The sequence below is a fragment of the Macrotis lagotis genome, chromosome 7 (genome assembly GCF_037893015.1).
Source record: "Macrotis lagotis isolate mMagLag1 chromosome 7, bilby.v1.9.chrom.fasta, whole genome shotgun sequence".
Taxonomy (NCBI): Eukaryota; Metazoa; Chordata; class Mammalia; order Peramelemorphia; family Peramelidae; genus Macrotis; species Macrotis lagotis.
In genome coordinates this window covers 212,472,854-212,500,731 of record NC_133664.1, presented here as the reverse complement: position 1 = coordinate 212,500,731, position 27,878 = coordinate 212,472,854, and the positions used below count along the sequence as shown (strand labels likewise).

General features: G+C 33.9%; 1 protein-coding gene across 6 annotated transcripts in view; it reads left to right on the top strand.

Moving 5' to 3' along the window:
* Positions 1–27,878, top strand: part of DNM1L (dynamin 1 like) — a 95,351-nt gene that overhangs the window by 45,833 nt on the left and 21,640 nt on the right. For 3 of the 6 annotated variants that reach the window (XM_074194753.1, XM_074194751.1, XM_074194748.1), the window contains exons 3-12: positions 3,343–3,381; positions 5,363–5,409; positions 5,698–5,769; positions 7,334–7,420; positions 7,758–7,920; positions 8,710–8,830; positions 10,156–10,287; positions 19,950–20,156; positions 20,984–21,104; positions 21,368–21,523. In XM_074194753.1, coding sequence (XP_074050854.1) covers positions 3,343–3,381; positions 5,363–5,409; positions 5,698–5,769; positions 7,334–7,420; positions 7,758–7,920; positions 8,710–8,830; positions 10,156–10,287; positions 19,950–20,156; positions 20,984–21,104; positions 21,368–21,523 — 1,145 coding nt within the window. The remainder of the gene's footprint in view (positions 1–3,342; positions 3,382–5,362; positions 5,410–5,697; positions 5,770–7,333; positions 7,421–7,757; positions 7,921–8,709; positions 8,831–10,155; positions 10,288–19,949; positions 20,157–20,983; positions 21,105–21,367; positions 21,524–27,878) is intronic. The other 3 variants (XM_074194752.1, XM_074194749.1, XM_074194754.1) reach the window with 1 other exon arrangement.

Sequence of the window (27,878 nt, the reverse complement as noted above, 5' to 3'; positions counted from 1 at the left end):
TTAAATGACAAGTGTCTGCTTTACTTAAATATAAATGGCCATATCAAAAATAATTTCAGAGGTTAGGAAATTTTTTTAACTTTTTAATGTGATTTTTCTATACTTTGTTTCTAATTCAACAATCATTATTTGTAATATTTTGAGTTCTTTATTTTTCTAGGAGAAAAATACTTAACTTAATGTGACCAACATCATAAAAGATAAAATAGGCAATTTTTATTATATAACATTTTAAAGCCTTAGCATAAATAAAATCAATGTAGTTAGAAGAAGAGAAATTGGGGGATAGGGGAAAATGTGTTAATCAAATCTAATTTCCAAGACATATAGACAATTGATACAGAAACAAAACCAAGAATCATTGTAGGTGGTGCTGTGGAGTAGTTCAGCTATTCTGGAAAATAATTTGTAATTATTCAACAAATACTTATCCTTTGATTCAGCAATTCCACTTGAGTGGAATATTCCCTTAAGACTATTCTTAGAAGAGGGAGAGAGCCCTTGCATTCCCAGTCAGACACCCTCCTGATTCTGTTAGGGAGGGAAACAGTAGGGTATTTCCAGAAAGACTTTGCATTGATTCTGTTAGGGAGGGAAATAGTGGAATACTTCCAGAGAAGAGTCCTTGCATTCTTAGTTAGCCACCTGTTTAGTGATAGACTGGGAGAACAGTAAACTACCTTCTCTTATTTGATGATAAGTACTAAGAAGACCTTGCATACTCAGACATTAATTCAGTTAGTTAGACAACAGAAGGTCATTAGAAATCTTCTTCTGATACCCTCACCATCTGGATGGTGAGGTAATGTTCTGTGAAAGCATTTTATTCTTCTCTTTGTTGCTGGGTAGATTTTTCTCTTGAAGATTGTAACTCTGAAAACCTTAACCAATCAGGTCGGAAGGGGGGGCTGAGGGGGGGATCATGCTAGGCCATATAATCTTGCTTGACTGTCACCTCAGGGTAGCTCCCTGGTCTTCACTGCTTTTGTGAGGCTCGGAGTATGCCCTTTTCTCGAGAAAAGCCAAAATAAACTTTGCTTTTTGCTCAGAGGAGTTTCTATATTATTTTAAAGTGGATTCTTATCCCCCCACACACACACTCCTAGGTATATACACTAAAGAAGTCAAGACAAAATAAAAGAATATTCAGGGGAATATTCATAAAGTAGAAATATTTGAACAAATTTGTGACATATGAGAATAATGTAACATTATTATATCATAAGGAATTTAGAGAAATTTGAATGTATTTGGATAACTGGTACAGCTATAAGTAGAATTGGGAAGTTAATATACATGTAATGATTAAAGAAAACAACCCAAAATAGAAACAATACAAAAAAGACAGTTTCTGAACTCAGAAGAGCTGAGGAGCTGAGGATGAATGGAATGTGGCAAAAGTATTCTAAAAGAGTTGCTCTTTTGCTCTGTGTTACCTTTGTTACATGTATTTCTTTATTTTGAAGGAGAGTTGTTGGGGGAAGGTATACATGAAAATGATTATTAGAAAATGAGACTACATTTTTAAAAAGTTTAATATTTTTTTTAGTTTCTTTTTTAGTTCTAGAAATTCTCTTTTCTGTATTTCTCCATCCCCAAACACATATCAACTAGGGTAAGATTCTGATTGGAAATCTGCCATAAATAACAGCATAAATTAAATTTAAATTTTAAATCCACATGCTGGAATCCATTTTAGGAAATGGGTTTTTAATGTCTACATTACAGTATTTAACCATGCTTATAGTAGCCTAATCCATGATAACCAGATATCTTGGGTTCTGAATTCCTCTTTGTTGTTATCTAAACAGAGTAACTTTTAGAAAAATTACTTAAAGGGGCAGCTAGGTGGCCCTGTGGATAGAGCTGGCCCTGTAGTCAGGAAGACTTGAAGTTCAAATCTGGCCTTAGCACTTAATACTTAGCTATATGACTTGGGCAAGTCATTTATTTAACCCTTTCCAAATCTTCCAAAAAAAATCAAAAGAAAATCACTTAAATTCACTTTCTTGCTCAGTGATATTGAGGAGCTTAAATCAGTGTTTTCCACCTCTAAAATTCTGTAATCTGTCTAGTAAATTTAAAAATAAATTATTTTACACAAAAATGCTAGGTTATTACCAATCAACAAGCATTTATTAATTCCCTATAATGTCAAACATTAGATATAAAAGTATGAAACAATTCAAACAAAATCCATACCAAAAATTCATATAAAAGTATAAAATAGCTCTCAAGGAGTTTAATATTCTAATGGTATACACAAAAACCATTATTGTCAGTAAGCATTTATTATGTGGCTGCTATGTGCCAGACACTGTCCTAAGCAGTAAGATATAAAAAGCCTGGCTTCAAGGAACTTACATTCTAACAAGGGTGGGGGTGAGGGTAGGAGTGGGGAGACAACAAGGAAATAATACAAACCAACAAGTGTATACAAGATAAATAGGAAATAATTGAGAGAAAGTGTTAGAATTAAAACGGTTTGGGAAAACCTTCCTAGAGAAGATGAAATTTTAGTTGAGACTTTAAAGGAAATCGAAATGAAAATTAGAGGACATTTAACATATGGGACAGCCAGAGACAGTAACCTAGAGCTGAGAGATGGAATGCCTTGTATATAGCTAAGAGATGGAGTATCTTGTAGATAGTGTGTTATAGTATCTTGTAGATATGTGTGTTATGTATCTGTGTGTGTGTGTGTGTGTGTGTGTATGGAAGTGACTCTAAGGAAAATTAAAACCCAGAGCTGTCTCTAGGTGCAAAATAAAAGTTTTTATTCCTTTCTCCTGAGAAGTAGGCATCACCTTCACTGAACAAGCAACTGAAGGGAAGTAGCAAGTACAAGTAGTGAGGGTCTCCGATGCAGCCTCTGCCCACCACTGACCGCTATCCTCATTGGCTGAGGGTGTGATCTTACAATCTAAGCATGAAATATAGCTGGATAGGGAGGTAATAAATAGGATGTAAATGAACCATGTTTGCCCAAGGTACTTAATACAGGTAGGGTTGGAACAAGGGGATGATAAACAGGATGTAAATGAAACATATTTGCCCAAAGTACCTAATGTGAGGAGGAGGTGAGGAAGAAAGGGCGGGGTGCCTCTAAAATATTTTCTATAAGAAATCTCACATTTTAGCCCTTCATGTGTATATGGAATATATGTAAAATAAATATTTTTCCTAGCTGTTAAAAACATTCTATTTTAGTGTGCTTCTGAATGATCAAACGGTATGCACATTTCAAATGTGTTATGCTTTTTGTACATTTGATAAAACGATATAAAATTTCAGCAATAAGTGCTAAACTTACTATTCTGTGCTATTTCTTTTTAACTACAGACCCTGCAACATGGAAAAATCCAAGACACCTTTCTAAAGGTTTCTTTTATCCACTTGCTTTTGTCCCTTTATTATAAACCTGCATGTGTGCTTGAATATTATTATAGCTTATGTACATTCTTAGTTGTTTTTTTTTCTACTAAATACAATTTAAGGTTTTAGTGGTTCTTATAATCTCTTGGTCTTTGAATCAATTTTTAAGAATTTTTTTAAAGTGAATATAGTGTTTAATATGTTTAGAAATAAATTACCTTTGCTGAGATGGGAGTATCCGTCTTTCCAATGTGACTTTATAGGAAAATTTTGTGCTTCAAATAGTTAAACACTTCATTTTTAGAGAGGAGCATGTGTTCTCCACTATTCTTTGCTTTTCTTTGGATTTCTTAATTTGGATTTGTATTTTATGTAACTTTTACTATAATGAAATTATTCTTTGGTTTTAGGTATACTATTAAAAGACCTCTTTAAAATTAATACTTGTAATGTATTCAATTCATTTGTATGTTTGCATTAACTCTTAATAATTTAAAGCAATCTTAAATTAGAAAAATTCACCTCCAAGGTGTTGCCTAGTGGTTTTTGAAAATACAGGAAAAACAGAGTCTTTGAATTCCGGAGATGAGATAGGAAGAATTTTTAGATTAAGAACAATTTTTTTTTTAGGTTTTTACAAGGCAAATTAGGATTAAGTGGCTTGCCCAAGGCCACACAGCTAGGTAATTATTAAGTGTCTGAGGTCCGATTTGAACTCAGGTACTCCTAACTCCAGGGCTGGTGCTCTGTCCACTGCACCACCTAGCCACCCCGAAGTCTTTTTTTTCCAATACTTTGGGTTTTTTTTAATTTTTTTTTTTTTTAGGTTTTTGCAAGGCAAATGGGGTTAAGTGGCTTGCCCAAGGCCACACAGCTAGGTAATTATTAAGTGTCTGAGACCGGATTTGAACCCAGGTGCTCCTGACTGCAGGGCCAGTGCTTTATAGCCGCCCCCTTCAATACACTTTGAAACATAATCTTTAATCTGTAAATTGACCCAACTGCCTGCATCTTGTTTTCTGCTTCTACTTAATTTCTATTCTACTCTCAATCTCTATGTACCTACATCCATAGCTTTCTATCAAATATACTTAAAATGGGGTAAATTTGCCTTGGCATTGAGATTGAGGGAAGCTTTCAGAATGTCAAGAATTTCACTTAAAAAGATATACAGTGAAGTAGAACTTAGAGTGGCTAATAGAAAGCAGAGTTTTATATATATATGTTCTTCAGTTGTTGAGATTTTGCATTATTAACTGTGCAGATCTGTTTATTATTACTTTCAGTTTAGTTGAATTTTTTTCAGTTTTTTATTTATATTTTATAAGAATACTTTATAGATTTTTTAAACTGATATTTCCTATCAGTGTCTACAAAAAAGAAGGAAAGTAATTTTGTTAATCAGATGCAGATTTCAAAAGACCTGTGTTTATCTTTATCTAGTTTGTAATTTTGAAATAAGTGACAAGTCTCAACTTTTAGAAGTGTGTGTGTGTGTGTGTGTGTGTGTATATAAAATTTATATTTATATTCATTCAGATGGCAGTGTGACAGCAGATCTCATAGGAAGATATGGTTTCAAGTTCTGTTTTTCTGGAGATGTCACATATTGGCTCTAGGAAAGTCATTTAAACTCTCATTAAAAACCAAGGAACTTTCTAAAAGAATGATTACTCATCTGCATTTTTCTCATTAGGATTTTTCTCATTGAGAATTCCTTATATCAGTGAGATCACAGGTTCAGGTTAAAACAATAATTAAAAAACCCCAAATAAAAGCTATTTAATAGTGGTTCAAAAAAATTTTTATAGGAAAAAAACAGCAGCCTAATTTATCTCAAATCTTGAATAAACTTAATTTTTTATAAAACATATTTACATAGGTTTTGTGTATATATATGTGAACTGTGAATTTGACTCTTTAACATCTAAAATTAAAGAACAAGTTTTTTTTAATAATGTCTAAAGTATTGATTATTTATTTTCAGGTATTCAAGCAGAAGAGTGGGGAAAATTTCTGCACACTAAAAATAAGGTAACTACACGATATACAGACATATTTGGGGGAATAATTTCATTATTTTATTAATAGTAAAATTTTATGAAAAAGTTGAGTTAATTGCTGTTAATTTGATGTATAATTTTGAAGTAACTTTTTTAAAGCCAATAAGGAAAAAAGAGCAGTTATCTCCTAAATAATCTTGTTCATCAGATTAAATGAAGTTGTTATACCCCAAGATTTTGATAAAGATCCCAATTCATAGTTTTATCTTTTACCAATGTGCAAAGATTTAAATTTTTTAATTTTAATACTTTATTTTAGTTATATACTGATTTTGATGAAATTCGGCAAGAAATTGAAAATGAAACAGAGAGGATTTCAGGAAATAATAAGGTATGGATTTTTGTGGCTGCAATGTCCTTTAGTATCAGTAGAAGTAATGATGATATATATCTATTGAACTCCCATAGCATTGTGTACATAGGAAATATATTCAGTTTCCTTCAAGTACTTCTTGTTGTTCATCCTTCATTCTCAAAGAAGATCATGACATCAGGGAAGTGATACCATGACCTGCACATGAATTGGATTTGAGTACTTATACTTCAAATAGTTATACCTTTGATAGATATGCAAAAAAAATCATAAATCTTCAGCTATATTTCTTTGTGCTCATTTAGCATTATCAAAAATTTTAGTTTGTAAAATGATACTGGTCTATATCACTTTGCTTTTGCTGCTAAATTCAATACTATCACAACAGACATAAGTTTTAAAATATAATTTGTCTAAAATAGAACTCATTATCTTTCCCCAATACTCATCTCTCTCACAGAGTTCTCTGTTTCTGTCATCATTCTTCCATTCTCCCAGATTCCTAACCATAGTGTAATCCTTTACTTCTTTCCCTTTCTTCACATATCCAATCATTTGTTAACTTTTGCCATTTCTATTTCCATAACATCTCTCATATCCAAATCTTTCTCATTACATACAGTGACCACCTTGGTTTAAACCATCACCTCTCACTTGGGTTTTACAGTAGCCTATTTATTATTTTTTTGGCCTTGATTCTCTCCCCATTCCAGTTTTTCCTCTATACTGCTACCAGAATGATTTTTTTTCCCTTTTATGACCATGTCATTCCCCTGATCAATGTACTCTGATGACTTCTTTTTACCTTTAGAATCAAATATCTGTTTTGTTCTTCAGAACCTGACCCTAGTTTAGTTATACATTATTCTCTCTCTCTCTCTTGCATCCTCCAAGTTGCCCTTTTCTCTGTTCCTCACACCGAATATTGCATCTCTTGCCTCCATGCTTTTGCATTTGTGGTCTTCTATACCATTTAAAAAATAGCATAATATAAGTACAAGTTAAAATAGAATCATAGATTTAAAGATAGAAGGGACCTTAAAGGTAGGGACTCTGGAAAGAAAGTTGTTCTGGAAAAACTTCACAGACAAAGGTTTTTGAGACAGATTAAGAAAAGGAGAAGATAGGGTAATGAAAATAGCTTGTGCAGAGGCAAGAATGAACAGCTCTCTAGTCCTCTATTCATGATGATCCAAATCACCTTTGGTGCATTGGAGAGGGGCGTCAAAGAGTGGGGAAGTCATAGTCTCAGCCACAATGTATTGCTGGAAAAAGGGAATTACTATCCCTTTACAAAAATAATTTGTGTTGATTTATGTATGTTGATAACTAAAAGCTTTCAAATTGAGAAGAATAAAGTGGAATAGTAGTCCTGTTCGAGTACTTTATTATACAATTTTTATACAACAGCACTTTTGAGCTATTATAATACTACATAGTTGCTATATGTATTAACGCTTCAGGGAGCATAATTTAAATCATGCTTTCCATATTCATCCATTATTTTTAAGTCATTCATTTTCAGTGTTAATTTGATAGATTTGGTATAATTTAATTAATATTTTAAACAACTCATTTTTAGGGGGTGAGTCCTGAACCTATTCATCTTAAAATATTTTCACCTAATGTTGTAAATCTGACTCTTGTGGATTTGCCAGGCATGACAAAGGTAAGGAAAATATTTTGCTTACTTCATTGTGGGTAGGATGTTACCCATTAATTGGCAATTTTATTTTGTTAAAAATAGGGTGGTCTTGTTGATTAATCCCATAAACAGTCTTCATACTCTGCATCCTTCAGCTACATATTATATTTTTTATATGTGGTCAAGAATGACACTACCATTAGAATTTGGCCTTCATGCTTATGATAATGATTTTTTTGTTATTTTTGTTTCTTGTTCAGCCAAACACCAGCAAATGTTAAATTTAATTTATTGTAATTAGTTTTAAAATTTTATTCAAAGGGAATTTTTTGTAATTCTCTTCCACCTTTATTTTGCTTAGGTACCTGTAGGTGATCAACCGAAGGATATTGAACTTCAAATCAGAGAACTCATCCTTCGTTTTATTAGTAACCCTAATTCCATTATACTGGCTGTTACTGCTGCTAATACAGATATGGCCACGTCAGAGGCTCTTAAAATTTCACGAGAGGTAGATCCAGATGGTAAGGAATAAAAGTTTGTAATTGGTTGATGGGGAAAAAGGAATAGATATATGATGATAAATCTACTTTTAAAAAGGAGGGGGGAAAAGTAGTTTTTTGTGTTCTTGCCTAGAGCTGATATTACTAATTATAAATTAAGTAGTTTATTTCAATGTTAATGCTTTCTGTTTCTTATTTTAAAAGAAATTGCTGATGTAGAATATAATTTTTTTTACTTTGGGGAGTTTTTCTGTTTATTTGAGGAAAAATTGATAACCACATGTAGTATCAATGATGTTATGATCAATGACTAGCATGCTCTGAGAAATGTGTATTCTTTTATCAATAAATAAGCTATTTCATTTTTTTAGTAGGTTTTAGAAGCTTTATATGACAGGAGAAGAGGATTTAGAGAAAAATCTGAGTGGGGATGATTTAAGTATAGTTTAATAAAAATGGATTTTTCCAATTTCCATACCTTTTAGAAGTAAAGGGACTTAAAATGACTCTTTGATTCTAAAATATAATTTTTAAATTATTTAAAATGTTAAAATATAATTTTTAAAAATGCTTATGATACTCAGTTTTTAAAGATTTCTAACTGCTTTATACTTGTTTTGAAAGAATGCCATTATTGCATGTGATGCTTTCCTTGGGTAATTTTTTTAACAAGAAACCTCATTTTACCTTTACATAGAGAAATGCTTTTGAATCCTTTTTTTTTAAGACTAGCTCTAGAGAGTTTTGAACTAATACATCAATATTTATTTGTTGTTCTTTAATGTGTATTTTCTTATTTACATTTATTAGGTCGTAGAACCCTTGCTGTAATCACTAAACTAGATCTCATGGATGCTGGTACTGATGCAATGGATGTGTTAATGGGAAGAGTCATACCAGTTAAACTTGGCATAATTGGAGTGGTAAATAGGTAAGCCAACTTTCAGTGAAAGTATTTGTTTTTGAAATCTTTTTGAGATTCATTAAAAAATACTTTCTCAGGGACAGCTAGTTGGTGCAGTGGATAGAGCACCGGCCCTGGAGTCAGGAGGACTTGAGTTCAAATCCTACCTCAGACACTTAATAATTACCTGGTTGTGTGGCCTTGGGCAAGCCACTTAGCCCCATTGCCTTGCAAAAAAAAAAAAAAACCTAAAAGAAAATTTTCTCACATATTATACCACAAGAATATTTGAGAAAGTGTGTGTGTGTGTGTGTGTTTGTAAAGCAATGGGGTTAAGTGACTTGCCCCAGGTTACACAGCCAGGTAATTATTAAATGTCTGAGGTCATATTTGAACTCAGATCCTCCTGACTCTAGGGCCGGTGGTCCATCCACTGCCCCATATACTTGTGTTCTTAATAAAAAGGTGAGTCTTATGGGACATAGATGTAAAACCAAGATACTTCCCTAAAGCTTTCTTTTCATGCTTTAAAATGATTTAAGAAGCAAAAAAAAAAAAATTAAAAAAAATAAGATTTAAGAAGAGATTTGATATAGAACAAATAACATTAAAGTGGGAATGAAGAGAGCTGGATTTTGGGTATAACTTGCTGTGTGATACTGGGCCAGTTATTTAGCTTCTAGGCCTCAATTTGTTTCATAAATAAAATGAGAAAATTGAACTAGATGTAATTTAAGGTCCTTTCAAACCTCAGCAATCTATAATTCTTCCCCTCCTTTCCCTTCACTTCCCTTCCATTACACTCCCCTCCTCATCTCTTCTTTCCTTTTCCTTCTCCTCTCTTTTTCTTTCCTCTCTTTTCTACATCACACCAGTTCCATCTCTGGCAGTTGCCTTTTTTTTTTTTCAGTCAGCTGACATAAGGTAGATGTAAGTTAGACTTGAATGTTGTATTTAATGGTAATTGGTGTTTTATTATGAGAATAGTTTTCAACAGATTCATAGAGAAGACATGTATATAGCACTTTTTTTTTTGCTTTCTGCAAGGCAATGGGGTTAGTGACTTACCCAAGTTCACACAGCTAGGTAATTATTAAGTGTCTGAAGCTGGATTTGAACTCACGTACTCCTGACTCCAAGGCTAGTGCTCTATCCACTGTGCCAGCTAGCTGCCCCTATAGCACATGTTTTAGAGAAATAGTTTTTACTTAAGTTGTGGGTATGGGGAAGCTATAGTAACATTGATAAGAACAAGGGAGAATGATTTGCTCATATATTCAATTAAGATACATAAAAGACTAACTTAGTTTTTAGCACTTTCTTGTAATAATTTTGTTACTTTCAATCCCTAGGAGTCAACTGGATATTAACAATAAGAAGAGTGTATCTGATTCTATCCGTGATGAATATGCTTTTCTTCAAAAGAAATATCCATCATTAGCCAATAGAAATGGAACAAAATATCTTGCTAGGACACTGAATAGGTAATATTTCCTACTTCCAAAAATGAAACTTTCTCTTCCTTTTCCAGAAGTTTTTTAGTAATTGAGTCTTAGACAATTGAGTCAGATTTTTTAAAGAATTGTGTCAAATTGCATATGCTTATATAATTTTATTACTTTAATATCAAGAAGCTAAAGTGGAAATTTACTTAAAAAGTACTCAAACCTTGCCTTTTCAACAAAAGTAAGGGAATGAATGAGAAAGGATTTTCACTTTTCATTTAGTTAAAAGGCACCATATTAAGTACTGAATATAAAAATAGATAAGGCAGTCAGTGGTCTCAGTAAGTTCACATTTTAATAAGTAGAAATAACACATATAAGTTTTGACTGTAAGTCATATGGAAAGGCCTAGTGATCATTGACAAAATAGTAATGCATTTTTTTCCAGGATTCTATTATATTCTCCTTATATAGACTTTTTTCCCCTTAGTTTTTAAATTTTATCATTTTTTCCCCCAGTTACATGTCAAAACAAGTTTTAACATTCATTTTTAAAACTTCAGATTCTAAATTCTTTCCCTTCCACCCCCACCTCCATCTCTATTAAGAAAGCAAATAATTTGAAATAGGTTAAAAATGAATATACTACTTTAATGTTCATTATAAAACCATATTGGTTTCCAATTTTGAACCATTTCATTCTGTCAAGAATTTTGGTAGCAAGAACTTTTTAGTTTCTTGTCTTTTGGAGCTTTTAAGGAGGGTAGGCACTATGAAATTCCCCATAGTTTAAGATTTCTTCAGTGTAGGGTTTGTCAGAATTCAGAAGAATCTAACAAATCCATTTTGATGTCTTTTAAGAAAAGAATGAAAATCTGAAACAATTCTAATTATCAGGAGATTTTTGTCAGGTTCTTTTATCTGTGATAAGAACAGTTCAAGATTTAAGTATGGTATTGTGGGACCTGAAATGCTTATCAGAAAGATGTCAAGATAGATAAGTTGGATTTCCTCCAAATTTTGTTCTCATGTTCACTCCCAAAATAAATAATTTTATTGATCTTAGATTTTAATAACAAAATCTGTTTTTATTCATGGTATAGTCATTCTAAAATTTCATTAAGCCAAAAAGTAAGAGCTAGAATTAAATAAGATTGATGAATAATACAGAGGAATGATTTGGAAATTAATGTTTTTGCATTGATCACTTAGGAGCTTCTACCAACTTGAATCAGAACATTTTAGATTAAAAATAATTGTCTAAAAGAATATTCATAATATAAATATTCTTGGTATTTATTAATATTGCATTTTTGTGGAATTGGAACTGTTCATGTTAAGATAAATTGTTGGATAGGTTATAAAATGTTACCAATATTGCTTGCTTTCCATATGTATGTTTTGATTGTGATTGATCATCAAAGATTGTGATAGGAGAAACCTAACGTTCTTTTGTGTAGCAATATGAAGAAGATTAAAGGATTTTTTGAAAAAAAATGTAAGCTATATTTTAGGTTTGGTCATTAGTGTCTTGAAATTTAAGTTGATTTAAATGATCATGCCTTTGTGAAACAGAACAGCTCAGGGGTGACATTACAGGCAGAGTGGTATAAATGTAATTTAAATTGTCACCCTGTGACAAACTTTGTTGTTTTGATGGTTCTGGAATAGTTATTTGTTTCTAATTTACAAAATATGCCTGACTTTGCATATGAATGAACTTAGGAAACCCCTTTGTTCTCTGAGTTGCTACCATTTGTGGTACTCTTCTCCTTCCTAAGGGGAAAATGTATCTTATTCTTTGCTTTTCATTTCATCTCAGTTATAGTCCAGGATAAGAGTTTTGGGGGATGATACTAAGTGGAGAAGGTAGATTTCGCTCCTATTTTTGGTGCTGGTTTTATGGGAGTTAGTCCAGGATGCCATTCCATCTCCACACACTGTTTTGATGCTCAAATAATGCTCAGCAATCACCCAAACAAATGACATTGTCATTTATTAGTAGAAAAGAAGAAATAGGTCTTTTACCTTTGACTGTTACATATGTTAAAAAAAAAAACCTTGTTTCTCTGTTGATTTTATTTAAATTTATTCCATTTATTTTGTATTATTTTTTGGTCATGCCTTCTTTACCTTGTATTAATTTCCATATAAATCTGTTATGCTTCTGCAATTTCTTTTTTTTTGAAATTTTGTTACATTTTTCAAAGTAACTGGCTAGATTTTTGCTTCAGTAATCAACTAGACAATGGTGGAATCACTCTCTTTTTTCAAAGTGTTTAATAACTGATTGAAATTTCAGTTTGCCATTTTAAAAAATTTATTTGTTTTAGTTTTTCAACATTCCTCTATTTGCAAATTCATAAGTTACACATTTTTTCTACCACCCTCCCTTTCCTCCCTCCTCCCCTTGGTGGTTAACAATCTGGTAAAAGCTATACATTTGTGTTTAACATATGCTTAATTTTAGTCTTTTTTTTTGTAAGAGGACTTAAGACTAGAGGAAAGGAAAACCATGAGATAAGAAGAAAAAATATGAGAAGTCTTAAAAAAGTAAACAATAGTATATACATTCAGATTCTGTGGTTTTTATTTTTCTTATTTTTTCTTTGGATGTGCATGGCATTGTTCATAATAGGTCTCCCAAAATTGTCCTTGATCAACTGCTGAAAGCAGTTGCATCCATCTTCACAATGCTATTGTTAATGCATATAATGTTCAGCATCAGGGAATGTAATTCTTTTCATGCTTCTCTAAAGTACTTTTCTAGATTGCTCTCCAGAATGGCTGGATCAGTTTACAACTCCATCTTCAGTGCATTAATGTCCCAATTTCCCATATCTTCTCCAACATTGATCATTTTTCTTTTTTGTCATCTTAACTAATTCTAATGGATTGTGGGGGTGGGGTGGGGGCTATAGTAATAGTTGTTATAATAGTTGGATTTTTCTAACCAATAATGATTGGGAGCATTTTTCATATGACTAGGCATAGCTTCAGTTTCTTCATCTGAAAATTACCTGTTCTTGAAATGTTAGAAATTTGATTCCATTCTCTATATAATTTAGAAATGAGACTTTTATCAGAAACACTAGCTGTGAAAATTGTTTAGCAGTTTTCTGTTTTCCTTCTAATCTGGCTGCATTGGTTTTACTAGTGCAAAAACTTTTTAATTTCATGTAATCAAAATGACCCATTTTGGATTTTATAATGTTCTCTATTTCTTGTTTGACCAATAATTTCTCAACTTTCCATAGATCCGACAGAGCATTTATTTTTTGTTTTTAAATTAATTTCTTTATTCTTATTTTTTGTACAAATGAATTTTTTATACATTACTAAAATATTCTTGTTTAAGAGTAAACATAATACCCCTTCCCCCCAGAAAATATAGACCCGCATGAGCGATAAAGGAAACAGAAAAAAATTAAAATTAAAAAATAATAATAAGAGGTGCAACCAGGTGGTGCAGTGGACTGAGCGCCAGCCCTGGATCCAGGAGCACCTGAGCCCAAATCCGGCCCCAGACACCCAATAGTCAAAGAACTGTGTGACCCTGGGCAAGCCACCCCAACCCCATTGCCCTGAACCCCCCCCCCCCAAAAAAAAGAAAACAAAGACCCAAAATAAAATAATAATAATAGTAGGGATGGCCAGGTAGCACGGTGAACACAGCACTGGCCCTGGAGCCAGGAGCACCAGGGTCCAAATCTGGCCTCAGACACCCTACAATCACCCAGCTGTGCGGCCCCAGGCAAGCTGCCCAGCCCCATTTGCCCTAAACCTCACCCCCCAAATAATAATAATAATAAAAAAATGTGCTTCAGTCTGTGTTCCACCACTTCCAGCTCTGTCATGGGTGGATCACATTCTTTATGCTAAGTCCATCACAAAAGCTACTGAATTATCTCTTTAATTTCCTCCTCATTGGTGGTGAGTCACTCTTTTCATTTTTTTAAAAGACTTTATTTGAGTTTTACAATTTTTCCTCCCACTCTTAACCTCTTGCACCCCACCCCCATCCCCCCACCCCTACAGAAAGCAATCTGTCAGTCTTTATTTTATTTCCATGTTGTACATTGATCCAAATTGAGTGTGTTGAGAGAGAAATCATATTGTAGGGTACTGGTTTTTAATCCACTCTGCTATTTGTTTCCGTTTTAAGGGGGAGTTCATCCCATTCACATTCAAAGTTATGATTACTAATTCTTTATTGCCCTCCATGCTATATTCCCTCTGTTTGTATTTTCCCCCCTTTCCCCCCTTATCCGTATTCCCCAGTATTTTGTTTCTGAATATCACCCCCTTCAGTGTGTTTGCCCTCCTACATCACTCCCTCCCCTTTCTTTCCCCTTTCCCCTTTTCCCTTCCCTTCCTTTTGTTAGTTCCCCTTCCCCCCTCCCTTTCTCCATCCCCACTCCCCTTTTCCCCTTGTAATACTTGAGAGCTTAGATATTTTTTAAGTTAACTAAGTATGTGTAAGTTGACTTTGACTTTAAGCCAAGTCTGATGAGAAGATTCAGGTGTTTCTCATCTCCTCCCTTCTTCCCTTCTATTACCATAGGTATTTTGTACCTCTTAATGTAATGAGATTTACCCCATTCAGTCCCTTCCCTCTTCCTGTCTCCTTCCTATCCCCCTTTTTAAGGAGGTAGTGTTCTTAAAAATCATTCTATCTGAGTCATAGAAAATTCTGAGTATCTGTCACTTCTAGCTAAGTACATTCTATCTAATAGAGTTTAAATTCTTGAGAGTTATTAGGGTCTTTCTCCCAAGTGGGGTTAAAGCCAGTTATATCCCATTGGATAGCAGTCTCATGGATAGGTCATGAATGTCCATCACTTCTGGCTAGGTATATTCTCTGTTAGAGTTACAATTCTTAAGATTTATGAGAATCTTTTCCCCCATGCTGGGATATAGCCAATTTCAACTTGTTGGATAGCAGGTTTTTTTTTCTTTTACTGCCCCCCCCTTTTAACCTTTTCATGTGTCTCTTGAACCTCCTGTTTGATGTCCAAATTTTCTATTTAGCTCTGGTCTTTTCATCAGGAATTTTTGGTATTCTTCCATTTCATTACATATGCATCTTTTCTCTTGGAGAGAAGGCTCAGCTTTGAGGGATAGTGGATTCTTGGCTGCATTCCAAACTCCCTTACTCTTCAAAATATCTCTTCCAGGCCCTTTTATCCCTTAATGTTGATGCAGCTAGGTCCTGTGTAATCCTTACTATGGCTCCTTGATATTTAAATTGTTTCTTTCTGGCTGCTTGCAGGATTTTCTCTTTTATTCTTCTTTTATTTTAAGCCATAGTCTAGAAATCTAAATTTCATTCTCAGATGACAGCTGTTCCCTTCTCATTCACATAACTGCTAACATGATATTTTTTTTTGTTTAAAGATTTTATTTATTTTGAGTTTTACAATTTCCCCCCAATCTTCTCTCCCTCCCCCCATAACATAATATTTTTAAGGCATAGGTCTAAACATGTCACCACCCTACTCAATAAATTGCTAGCTCCCTCCCTGATCAAATATGAAACTCTACAGTTTTGCATTTAAAAGTCTTTACAACTTGGCCCCTTCCTCTTGTTCCAGCCTTTTTATATACTCCATATAGTCTTTAGACCAACTATGTTGAATTCAAGGTGCAGTGTATAGTGTTAGTCCTCCTTGAACACCCTATACACTTCTCTGTTTATGTACTTCTTTTGTAAGAATTAAAAAATTACATTTCTTTCTTCTTTCATCTACATTACTCTTCCTTTTTTTCTTTTCTTTCCTCTCTTAAAGCCCTCAAGAACAAGCAATCCACTGGGCAAGTTGTTTTTGTTTTTAACTATTAGAAGATTAACACAACCTGAACATATTGCTCCTACTTGTACCAATAATTTTACTTTTACAGATTTCTCTTGACTCTTATGTTTGCATTTCAAATGTCTTACTTGAATATCCTCAAGGCCCCATTTTTTCCCTTTTACATATTACTCTGATATTCTTGGTTATAAGCCTATATCCGTCTTTTAGAATATGTCATTTCAAGACCTCTTTTCATTGATAATGGTTGCAGCCAAATGTTTGAACCTTAACAGTGGTTCCTTGGTCTGTGAATTCCCCACATTCTGGATGTTTTTGAGCACATTGAGGGATACATAAAGGGACAGTTAAAAGGAATGATAAAGCTTCCCAATAGTTCCAGGACTGAAATTACAGCATTTGAATATAATAAAATCTTATATAGTAAGATATGAGGAAGAAAATAATTTCAGAGAATCTTGGAAAGTCTGACTATTGTAGGAATGCTTTGTAAAAAGCATTGCTTTCTTAAGGAGAAGTGGCAATAAAAAAGTAATAACACTAAAACAAATGAAAAACAATTTTGAAAGACTTTAAGAACTCTGATCAGAGTGGTTACACAAACTATATCAGGATTCCTGATGAAGCCCAACTCCCAGCAGATTTAATGAACTCAAGCTTTAGAGGAAGACTTACAATTCTGGAAATGTAGATTTGTTTTGTGCGACTGTTTTTGGAGATAGCTAGGTGCAGCAATGAATAGAGTACTCCAGTCAGATCTGATATATGAGTTTAGTTGCAGCTGTGCAAACAAGTCACCCTCCATTTCCTTAATTATAATAGCATCAAGTTTATTGTGACGATCAAATGAAATGAGTTTTAAAATGTTTTGCAAAACCTTGAAATACCTTATAAAATTTTTGCTATTTAAAAAAATGTTACTGTTTTTAATTAATTGGGAATGGAGGAGAGTAGGGACAAGGTTGCCAAAAAAAGATGGAAAAAATAAAAAGAGGAGGGTTATTAAAGACTTTTAAAAGTATAGATAAAACTAAGTTCAGAAAGAAGCACGGATAAGTAGGACAGTACTGAATGTAACATGTTGAATTTACCATATACTTTTATAAAAAGCACAATCTAGGAAAGAGTCATACTCTCACATGCTATTTTCTATCTGTGTCTGTGTACATACAATGCTCATTTTATATGGGTATAAAGATTTAAATTATAATAGCTCTCTTTTTAAAATCAGAAATCAGATTACTATATTCATAAATATTTGTACCTTGAGTATTTTCAAAATTACTCCTTAAGTCAATGCAACAAAAACATTCATTCAAATTTTTATGCCAAAACTTTACATTATTGTAAAAATTGGGGTGTTGTAATGTTTCTGCCGTAAAGTACCTCTTTTGTTACCATATTTAAAAATTTTGATTTATTTTAATCGATCAAGATATGCCTTTTCATCCTCCTTCTCAAATCCTTTCTCTCTTCCTTCCCCTAGTTGAACACATAAGAAAAACAAAACTCATTATAAGTATGTATAGTCACAGTGCCCTGATAATGGTTCTGGGATTGTCTTGTATTTTTCTAGGATCTTCTTTTACCCTAACACATATCCTCTCTCTGGCACTAGATTGCTCTGTGAGATGTGTTCTTGGTCAGCTCTGCCTTCGGTGTCCTTAGACCTCCTGGTCAGTCCTTAGAAACTCTCTGTACTGAGTTAGGCTGAACAAAGAAATTATTATGACCTCTTTCTCAATTTCCCCCTTCTGTGTTTGATCTGGTGTATTTTCTAGATATGTTGAGTGGAATCTGTGAGTTAGAGCTCATAGTGCTACTTCCTACCACTCTGTGATTTTGGCTCTAACTTGGTATTTGCAATGTAAGTGTTATTTAATTTCTGGCAGATTTCTGATGTTTTTAATATTACTCCTTAAAACTACCAAGTTAAATTGCTTGCCCCTATTTACACAAACATAATATTGTAGAGGTAGAAATCAGGATTCTTACACTAGCTTTTTGTCTCGTAGAACATGCTGCCTCTCAAATAAGTATTTCTGCAAATGCATTATGTAAACCTTAGTGTTTATTTTAAATTGATAGATAATTAAAAGAATTTGAAGATGTTTTGTTGCTAATAACTTTTGATAAAAATTTACTTATTCTACATCATTTCTTTACTTTTGAAATCTGGCATCAGTTATGTTTACATATTAGTGTTTTCAGGAATGTTTTTAGAGAGTTATTTGGGACATTATAAGAATATCAGAGTAATGATATGGGTCAAGCCTAATTCATGTAGACTTAGAATTGAAGTAAAACTCATTATTAATTAGCTCATTTTGGGCTAACTTTGACTCATTTTGGCACCCCTACCCACACATTATTGTGATGATGTGCCCATTCAGAAGGAATATAGCAGTAGGATATCATCTACATAAGCCAGTTATTTATATAAATGACTTTTTATGCCTTGGGGTGACCAGGAAGTGTAATATTAATGAATAGAGAATAGTCCTGTAGATCAATTTCATCTTGAGGATGGTTCTAGTTCCTTTTTAGAGAAAACTAAGCGTAGTCTTTTTTTAATAAATATTTTTATTTATTTTGAGTTTACATTTTCCTCCTAATCTTGCTTCCCTCCCCCAACCTCCACAGAAGGCAGTCTGTTAATCTTTACACTGTTTCCATTGATCTAAGTTGAATGTGATAAGAGAGAAATCATATCCTTAAGGAAGAAACATAAAGTATAAGAGACAGAAAAGTTACATAAAAAGATAAGGTTTTTTCCTAAGGTAAAGGCAATAGTCTTTAGTCTTTGTTTAAATTTCACAATTCCTTCTCTGGATACAGATGGTATTCTCCATTGTAGACAGCCCCAAATTGTCCCTGATTGTTGCACTGATGGAATGAGCAAGTCCATCAAGGTTGATCATCATCCTCATGTTGCTGTTAGGGTGTACAATGTTTTTTTGGTTCTGCTTATCTCACTCAGCATCAGTTCATACACATCCCTCCAAGCTTCCCTGAACAATAGCGTTCCATGACATACATATACCACAGTTTGCTAAAGCCATTCCCTAATTGAAGGATATTTACTTGATTTTCAATTCTTTGTCACCACAAACAGGGCTGCTATGAGTATTTTTGTACAAGTGATGTTTTTACCCTTTTTCATCATCACTTCAGGGTATAGGCCCAGTAGTGATATTGCTGGATCAAAGGGTGTGCACATTTTTGTTGTCCTTTGGGCATAGTTCCAGAATGCTCTCTAGAAAGGTTGGATGAGTTCACAGCTCCACCAACAATGTATTAGTGTCCCAGATTTCCCACATCCCTTCCAACATTCATCATTATCCTTTCTGGTCATATAGGCCAGTCCGAGAGGTGTGAGGTGGTACCTCAGAGATGCTTTAATTTGCGTTTCTCTAATAAGTAATGAATTAGAGCAATTTTTCATGACTATGGATTAATTTCCTCATTTGTAAATTGCCTTTGCATATCCTTTGACCATTTGTCAATTGGGGAATGACTTTTTTTTTGAAAATTTGACTCAGTTCTCTGTATATTTTAGAAATGAGTCCTCTGTCAGAAATACTAAAACTAGCCTAATCTTCATGGAATAGATGCTGTTCCTACAGTAGTGATGAATGGAATGATTTCTGATGTCAAAACCTAGCTTAAGTGGGTGTTCTTCTAGGCACCATTATAATTCTTAATACTCAGGATTCTGTAAATTCAGTTAAGATATTTATGTTTTGATATACCATTACAGTAAATTTTGCTTCAAATTTGATTTTTCAGATTTTTTTCAAACTTTTTTCACTTTTAGACTTATGTGAGATTGTAGATAACCTCAAGTTTTTGTGCGATATTTCCATAATTCACATTCTCTTCCCTTAGGTTATTGATGCATCACATTAGGGATTGCTTGCCAGAACTGAAAACAAGAATAAATGTTTTAGCTGCTCAGTACCAGTCTCTCTTAAATAGTTATGGTGAACCTGTGGATGACAAGAGTGCTACTTTATTGCAACTTATTACTAAATTTGCTACAGAATACTGCAACACAATTGAAGGAACTGCAAAATATATAGAGACTTCTGAGCTGTAAGTAAAAATTTATTTTATGGATATAGAAAATAAAACTAGTATGAGGATAATAATATTTCATATATTTTTCAGATATTTCAAATAGTTTCAAAGAGTTGGTTAGGATACTAAGATGCTAAATTGCTTGCCCCTATTTACACGACCACAATATCATAGAAGTAGATTTCAAGACTCACATTGGGTTCAGTACAACATGCTTCCTCTCAAATAAGTCTTTCTGAAAATGCTTTATGCATAAGTTATTGTAATTAAGCCTTAGTGTTTATTTTAAATTGATACATAATTAAAAGAATTTGAGGATTTATTCATTTGTTAATAACTTTTTATATAAATGGACTCGTTATACATGATTTCTTTACCTGTGAAATAAAGATCTCCATGGATTTCTTAATGTATTTTTAATAGATGAGGGCAACTATGTGGTACAGTGTCTAGAGTACCAGGCCTGGAGTCAGGAATACTCATCTTCCTGAATTTAAATCTGGCCTCAAATACTTACTAGATTTGTTACCCTGGGAAGCTCACCTAACCCCATGTTTTGCTTAGTTTCCTTCTCTGTAAAACAAGCTGAAGAAGGAAATGGTAAAAGACTTCAGGATCTTTGCCAAAAAAAAAAATGACCCAAATGGGGTTAAGATGAGTCAGATATGCCTGAAAAATGACTGAATAACACAGCAAATTTAATATATGAACATAGAAAACCCCTAAGTGATGATATTTATCTGTTACCTGTAGGCTTATCATAAATATAGTGACTATTATATATTTAAAGTAAGAAGTCTAACCTTTTTTAAATATTAGTATTATTTGCCTTGACTTTCTAGATGTGGTGGTGCTAGAATATGTTATATTTTTCATGAAACCTTTGGGAGAACATTAGAGTCTGTTGATCCTCTGGGTGGCCTAAATACAATTGATATTTTGACTGCCATTAGAAATGCTACTGTAAGTATTCTTTTAAATTTTAAGGTTTACTTCTAACTGAGGCAAAAGAGTCTGTGTTTGTGTGTGTGTGTGTGTGTGTGTGTGTGTGCGCGCGCGCGCATATACAGGTGTATAATATAGTACAGTTGAATCTTTCATTTGATATTAAGAAAAATCATTACAAAAATATCACTCATTTTTTGTTGGTAAAAGAGATAAAAACATTAAGTACTAGGTTATAAGAAATATAAATTAAAATTACATTTTGAAATAAATTTTTTCAGGGACCCCGTCCTGCCTTATTTGTGCCTGAGGTTTCATTTGAATTACTAGTGAAGAGACAAATCAAACGGTTAGAGGAACCCAGTCTTCGTTGTGTGGAGCTGGTTCATGAGGAAATGCAAAGAATTATTCAGCACTGTAGCAATTATAGTACACAGGTAAGAAATACACATTTAAATAGTACCATTAATGAAGAGACTCAATTTTATATACATTATTAAAATGAGTATACCAGATATATAGAAAGACAACGTAAGACTTTAAGGAACTATATCTGTCTATCTATGAATTGGTCCAATCCTTCTGGAAAGAAGTACAGAATTATAATTTTTTAAAAGTATTTTAAATTCTCATTGCTAGACATGTACTATATGGGTCAATAAGAAATTAAGTTACCATATGTACAGAAATATTGTTTTTGTTTTTTTGTTGTTGTTGTTTTAGGTTTTTGCAAGGCAAATGGGGTTAAGTGGCTTGCCCAAGACCACACAGCTAGGTAATTATTAAGTGTCTGAGACTGGATTTGAACCCAGGTACTCCTGACTCCAGGGCCGGTGCTTTATCCACTGCACCACTTAGCCACCCCCAAAATATTTTTGATCCTATAATTCTCATTATAGTATCTGGATGAAGTGGTAGAATAGAGCCTCTAGATCTGTAGTCAGGAAGAAGTGAATTTACAATAGGCCTCAAATACTTATTGTTCAGTCACTTCAGTTGTGTCTGACTCTTCATGACCCCATTTGGGGTTTTCTTGGCAAAGATATTGAAGTGGTTTGCTATTTCCTTCTCCATTTCATTTTTGAGATGAGGGAAACTGAGACAAATAGAGTTTGTTCTGGATCACATATCAAGTTAGTGTCTATGGCCAGATTCAAACTCCACTGTGCCATCTAGCTGCCCCCTAAAACACTGATCACTTTTTCTGCCTCAGTTTTCTCATTTGTGAAATGGGGATGATAATAGTAACTAACCTTCAGGTCTGAAACAGAACAAAGAACACACTAACTACAAACATGTAAATTGAAAAGGATTTCCAAAAAAAAGCATTTAAACTAGATAAAAATAACAAAATTAAACAATCTGTGAAGATTTGGAAGAAGAGTTGGATTGGAAAAATATTGCATATGGAGTAAGACAAATAATGCCTAACTTGGTATATATATATACTATTCAGTATTACTAGACCATTTTTCTTTATCTTTAAAAAAAAGTTCCCTTAAAACTAGAATTGGCCAAACATATGTTAACAACTCTATGAGATTAAAAGGAAGCCTAAACATATTTTAAAAAATCAAATTGCTTAGAACTCTCAGAGCAAGAGGACAGAGTCAAAAAATAAAACAATCCACCTCTTTGAAACTTCAAAAAGAAAACTTCTAGGGATATTACAACCCAAGTACAGTTTCTAGCTTAAATAAAAAAATTATATTAGCAGTTAGGATGAAATAATTCAAATACCCAGGTTGAAATCAGGATCACATGATTTAGCAACCAGGAAGGACCAGAGAACTTGGAATACTGTATTACAAAAGGCAAAGGAAATTCAAACACAGGACAGGAGAGAGGGGGGGGAAAGGTAAAATGAGAAAACATCATAAAGTATGATGAGGATAAATTGCTTACATTCTTGTATGAGAGAATGTTACATGTATTACCTTAGATCTTTCTTATCAGTGTGGGTCAAAGATGTTGTTTGTTGTTTGCCTTTCATTCTCTTTTTTTTTTCTTTTTTAGGTTTTTGCAAGGCAAATGGGGTTAAGTGGCTTGCCCAAGGCCACACAGCTAGGTAATTATTAAGTGTCTGAGACCAGATTTGAACCCAGGTACTCCTGACTCCAAGGCCGGTGCTTTATCCACTAAGCTACCTAGCCGCTCCCCTTTTTTTTCTTTTTTAGGTTTTTTGCCCTTCATTCTCAAAGAGGACTATGACATCAGGGAGGTGATGCCATGTCATGCACTTCAGTTGGATTTGAGTGAGGGCGTACTGTACTAAGTCCCCAGCCTTACTTTCTTCTCTGAGTCCAGTGACCAAATAGGAATCAGGATGGCCGGCATTGGCCCTTGATGTGATAGATTCATGTTTAAGTGACTACTTGTTCATGGTCACATAGATATTGTGTCAAGTGTCTGAGGCTGAATTTGAACTCAGATCTACTGACTCCAGAAGCCAGTACTTCATCCACTGCATCACTTAGCTGTTTTGATGATCTTTTTTTAAAAAAAAGAAAAAATGGAAAGTAGATAAAGAGGAATGCATGGGATAGCAGAATAGGGGAGTGGTATGATGAAGGAAATTTTTATATAAATGGAATGTGCAAGTAGAAGTCTCTAAATAAGTAGAAGGGTTTGGGAAATGAATAGCATTCTTATCTTACTCTTATTTGAAATGGTCAAAGGAGGGAAGAATACACACATAAATACAGACTTGCGTCCTGAAAAACATTTCACTTAACAGGAGGTAAAGGAACAAAGGGAAAAAATGGAAATATGAGGAAGGGTAGATGAAGGAAATTTTTAGTGTTAAAGCAAATTCTAACTGAGGAGGATGAATTTCAAAGGGTTAATTAAATGAAAAGAAAAGATTAAAGTCTTTTTTTTGGACTTTGAAAGAGAAGAGGGGCAGGGGAACAGTTGCAGATTTTATTCAAGTAGAGCATTTGAACTGAGCTCACTCCTTCTCTCTCACCATCCTCCTCTTCTAAAGGGAAATTACCCTCCCTCTAAAGGGGTGAATGGTAAAACAGAAGCATGAACACTGTAACAGTCAACAGCAACAAAAACCTGAAGAATTTGTGAGTATAATATGACCATGCTTGAAATGAATTGAAGCAGGAAATGAAGGAAAAAATAAATATAAGGGAATAGAATGCCCGGAAATGTACAGTTAGCAGTCACAACTGTTAATGTAAAGAACCCCCCCCATAAAATGGAAAAGGATATGGATTGTAATGCATAAATGCAAACAATATGTTGTTGAAGAGAAAAAAATCCTTAAAATGGAAGCTTGCACAAAATTTGTTATGCTTCTGAGATGAAACACAAAAATGTAGAAGTAGCAATCATAATTTCAGATGAGGTAATGTCAGAAGGCTTAATTAAAATATGTAAACAGGGAAATTATGTCTGAACATATGCATCAAATGGTATATTTAAATATATAGAGAAAAAGCTAAATTAGCATGTTAATTTCAGTAAAATTTTAGGATATAAAATAAACCCATACAAATCATTAACATTTGAGTAAACTACAACTGTAATCCAGAAGGAAGGGATAGAAAGAGAAATTCCTTATGATAAGATAAAATACTCAGGAGTCTACTTGCCAAGACACAAACAGGTAGAACTGTATAAATACAATTCTTTGACCCACACTGATAAGACAGGTCTAGGGTAGTACATATATCATTCTTTCATACAAGAATGTAAGCAATTTATCCTTATCATACTTTATGATTGTTCTCTCTGTTTACTTTTTCCCCCCCTCTCCTGTCCTGTGTTTGTATTTCCTTTGCCTTTTGTAATACAGTATTCCAAGTTCTCTGGTCCTTCCTGGTTGCTAAATCATGTGATCCTGATTGCAACATGGGTATTTGAATTATTTCATCCTAACTGCTAATATAATTTTTTAATTTAAGCTAGAAACTGTATTTGGGTTGTAATATTGCTGGAAGTTTTCTTTTTGGAGTTTCAAAGACGTGGATTGTTTATCTTTTGACTTTGCCCTTTTGCTCTGAGTGTTCTAAGCAGTTTGAATTTTTAAAATATGTCTAGGCTTCCTTTTCTATGGCTTTCAGTAATGATTCCTAAATAATTTCTCCTTGAGCTATTTTCCAGTTAGTTGAGGTTTTCTTCATGAGGTAATTGAAATTTTCTTTAAACTTTTTCAGTCTTTTGACTTTAAAATTTTTTAATCTCATAGAGTCGTTAACATATGTTTGGTCAATTCTAGTTTTTTGGGAACTTTTTTTCTTTTTCGTTTTTTTTTTAGGTTTTTTTTTTTTGTAAGGCAAACGGGGTTAAGTGGCTTGCCCAGGGCCACACAGCTAGGTAATTTATTAAGTGTCTGAGACCGGATTTGAACCCAGGTACTCCTGAGTCCAGGGCTGGTGCTTTATCTACTACGCCACCTAGCCGCCCCAGCTTTTTTTCTTTTATTAAAGATTTTATTTGAGTTTTACAATTTTTCGCCCAGTCTTACTCCCCCCCCACAGAAAGCAATCTGTCAGTCTTTAATTTGTTTCCATGTTGTACATTGATCCAAATTGAGTGTGATGAGAGAGAAATCATATCCTTAAAGAAGAAACATGAAGTATAATAGATGACAGGATCAGACAATAAGTTAGCAGGTTTTTTCTCTAAATTAAAGGGACTACTCATTGAAATTTGTTCAAATTCCATGGTTCTTTATCTGTATACAGATGGTATTCTCCATTGCAGACAGCTCCAAATTGTCCCTGATTGTTGCACTGATGGAATGAGCAAGTCCATCAAGGTTGATCATCACCCCCATGTTAGGGTGTATAGTGTTTTTCTGGTTCTGCCCATCTCACTCAGCATCAGTTCATGCAAATCCCTCCAGGCTTCCCTGAATTCCCATCCCTCCTGGTTTCTAATAGAACAGTGGTGTTCCATGACATACATATACCACAGTTTGCTAAGCCATTCCCTAATTGAAGGACATTTACTTGATTTCCAATTCTTTGCCACCACAAACAGGACTGCTATGAATATTTTTGTATAAGTGATGTTTTTACCCTTTTTCATCATCTCTTCAGGATATAGACCCAGTAGTGGTATTGCTGGATCAAAGGGAATGCTCATTTTTGTTGCCCTTTGGGCATAGTTCCAAATTCCTCCTTGGGAACTTTTTTTTAAAGATAGAGAAAAATGGTCTAGTAATACTAAATAGCATATACACCAAGTTAGGCATTATTTGTCTTATTCCATATGCAGTGTTTTTCCATTCCAGCTCTTCTTCCAAATCTTCACAGATTGTTTATGAAAAGACATAGCCAAATGTTTGGAGAGATATTACTTGTTCATATTTTGCTCCAAGCAATATAATGAAAGTAAGTGATATTACTTAAACATAATTTACTTATTTTGTGCCTTACCAAAGTGCAGAAGGATTACTTTTATAGAGCTTAAAGAGCTAGAAAAATAATAAAATTCATTTGAAGAAATAAAAAGTCAAGATAAAATAATTGTAAAGGAAGTACCAGTACCAGATTTTGAACTATATTTCAGTCATTGAAAACAGCACATTCGAGCAGATTGGTGAAACCCTGAAAAAAAAGATGAAAAATGATTCTTAACTTTAGGGTTCTACAAAAACAGAAACTTGGCTGCAAGCCATAGTGTGCTGGTCATTTCTTCCTTCTAATTACTATAATTATTAATGTAGATTAAAATAACTGTTAAATATTATTGTTAATTTGTTTAGATAATTATTAAATTTCAGGTTAAATTGTAGATTAAAATAACCACCTCACAAAAAGCGAGATGGAGACCAAGCTATGAATTTTGGCTATGTGGGGTTACATCCACAAAGCACATAGCACCGAGTGTTCAAAACAAGTTTTTAGTATTTGGGGGGGGGGGGTATTGTGAGCAAGCAGGGTACAGAAGCAGAGATAGCAGTTAGGTATATTTCCTTGTAACATGTTTCCTGTGACATAGGGAGTCGACTGAAGTTTACTATCTTGTAGTCCCAGCTGCATCTGGGGAAGGGGGAGGATGCAGGAATTTTGCAGATAGAGCAAAAAGGAATAGGTTAACAAGAGCATTTTGCAAGTCTCAGACAACTTTATGGTATATTTCGTGACCACAGGGCCAAACATTTGGGTCCTGTTAGAATGTTCTCAGACCCAAAGGCATATTTATATTTCTGAGGAGTTTCTCAGGGCCCAGAAAAGTGCCAAGGACCTCTTTTACGCAGGGATTACACGAATACTAATATTGTACTTCATTCCCCAGTTTTTTTCCAAAATAATTCACGCCCTTTAGTTATCCCCTTCATAACCTAGGTAAGCACAAACTACAAGCATCTTTACAAGGGATCCAGGTACAGTCCAGCTAAATCAGAGATAAAGATGCTCCTTAGATAGGATGTACAGACTCATGTAGGATATAATCATGCTACCCAGCAAGGCAAATGGGGTTAAGTGGCTTGCCCAAGGCCACAAAGCTAGGTAATTATTAAGTGTCTGAGACTGGATTTGAACCCAGGTACTCCTGACTCTAGGGCCGGTGCTTTATCCACTGTGCCACCTAGCTGCCCTTCCTCCTTTTTTTTTTAGGTTTTTGCAAGGCAAATGGGGTTAAGTGGCTTGCCCAAGGCCACACAGCCAGGTAATTATTAAGTGTCTGAGACCGGATTTGAACCCAGGTACTCCAGACTCCAAGGCCGGTGCTCTATCCACTAAGCCACCTAGCCGCCCCACCTCCTTTTCTTTCAATGGAGAATATCTTCACCCTGTCTTCTCTTCCTCTTTTTCATAAGGAGAAGGG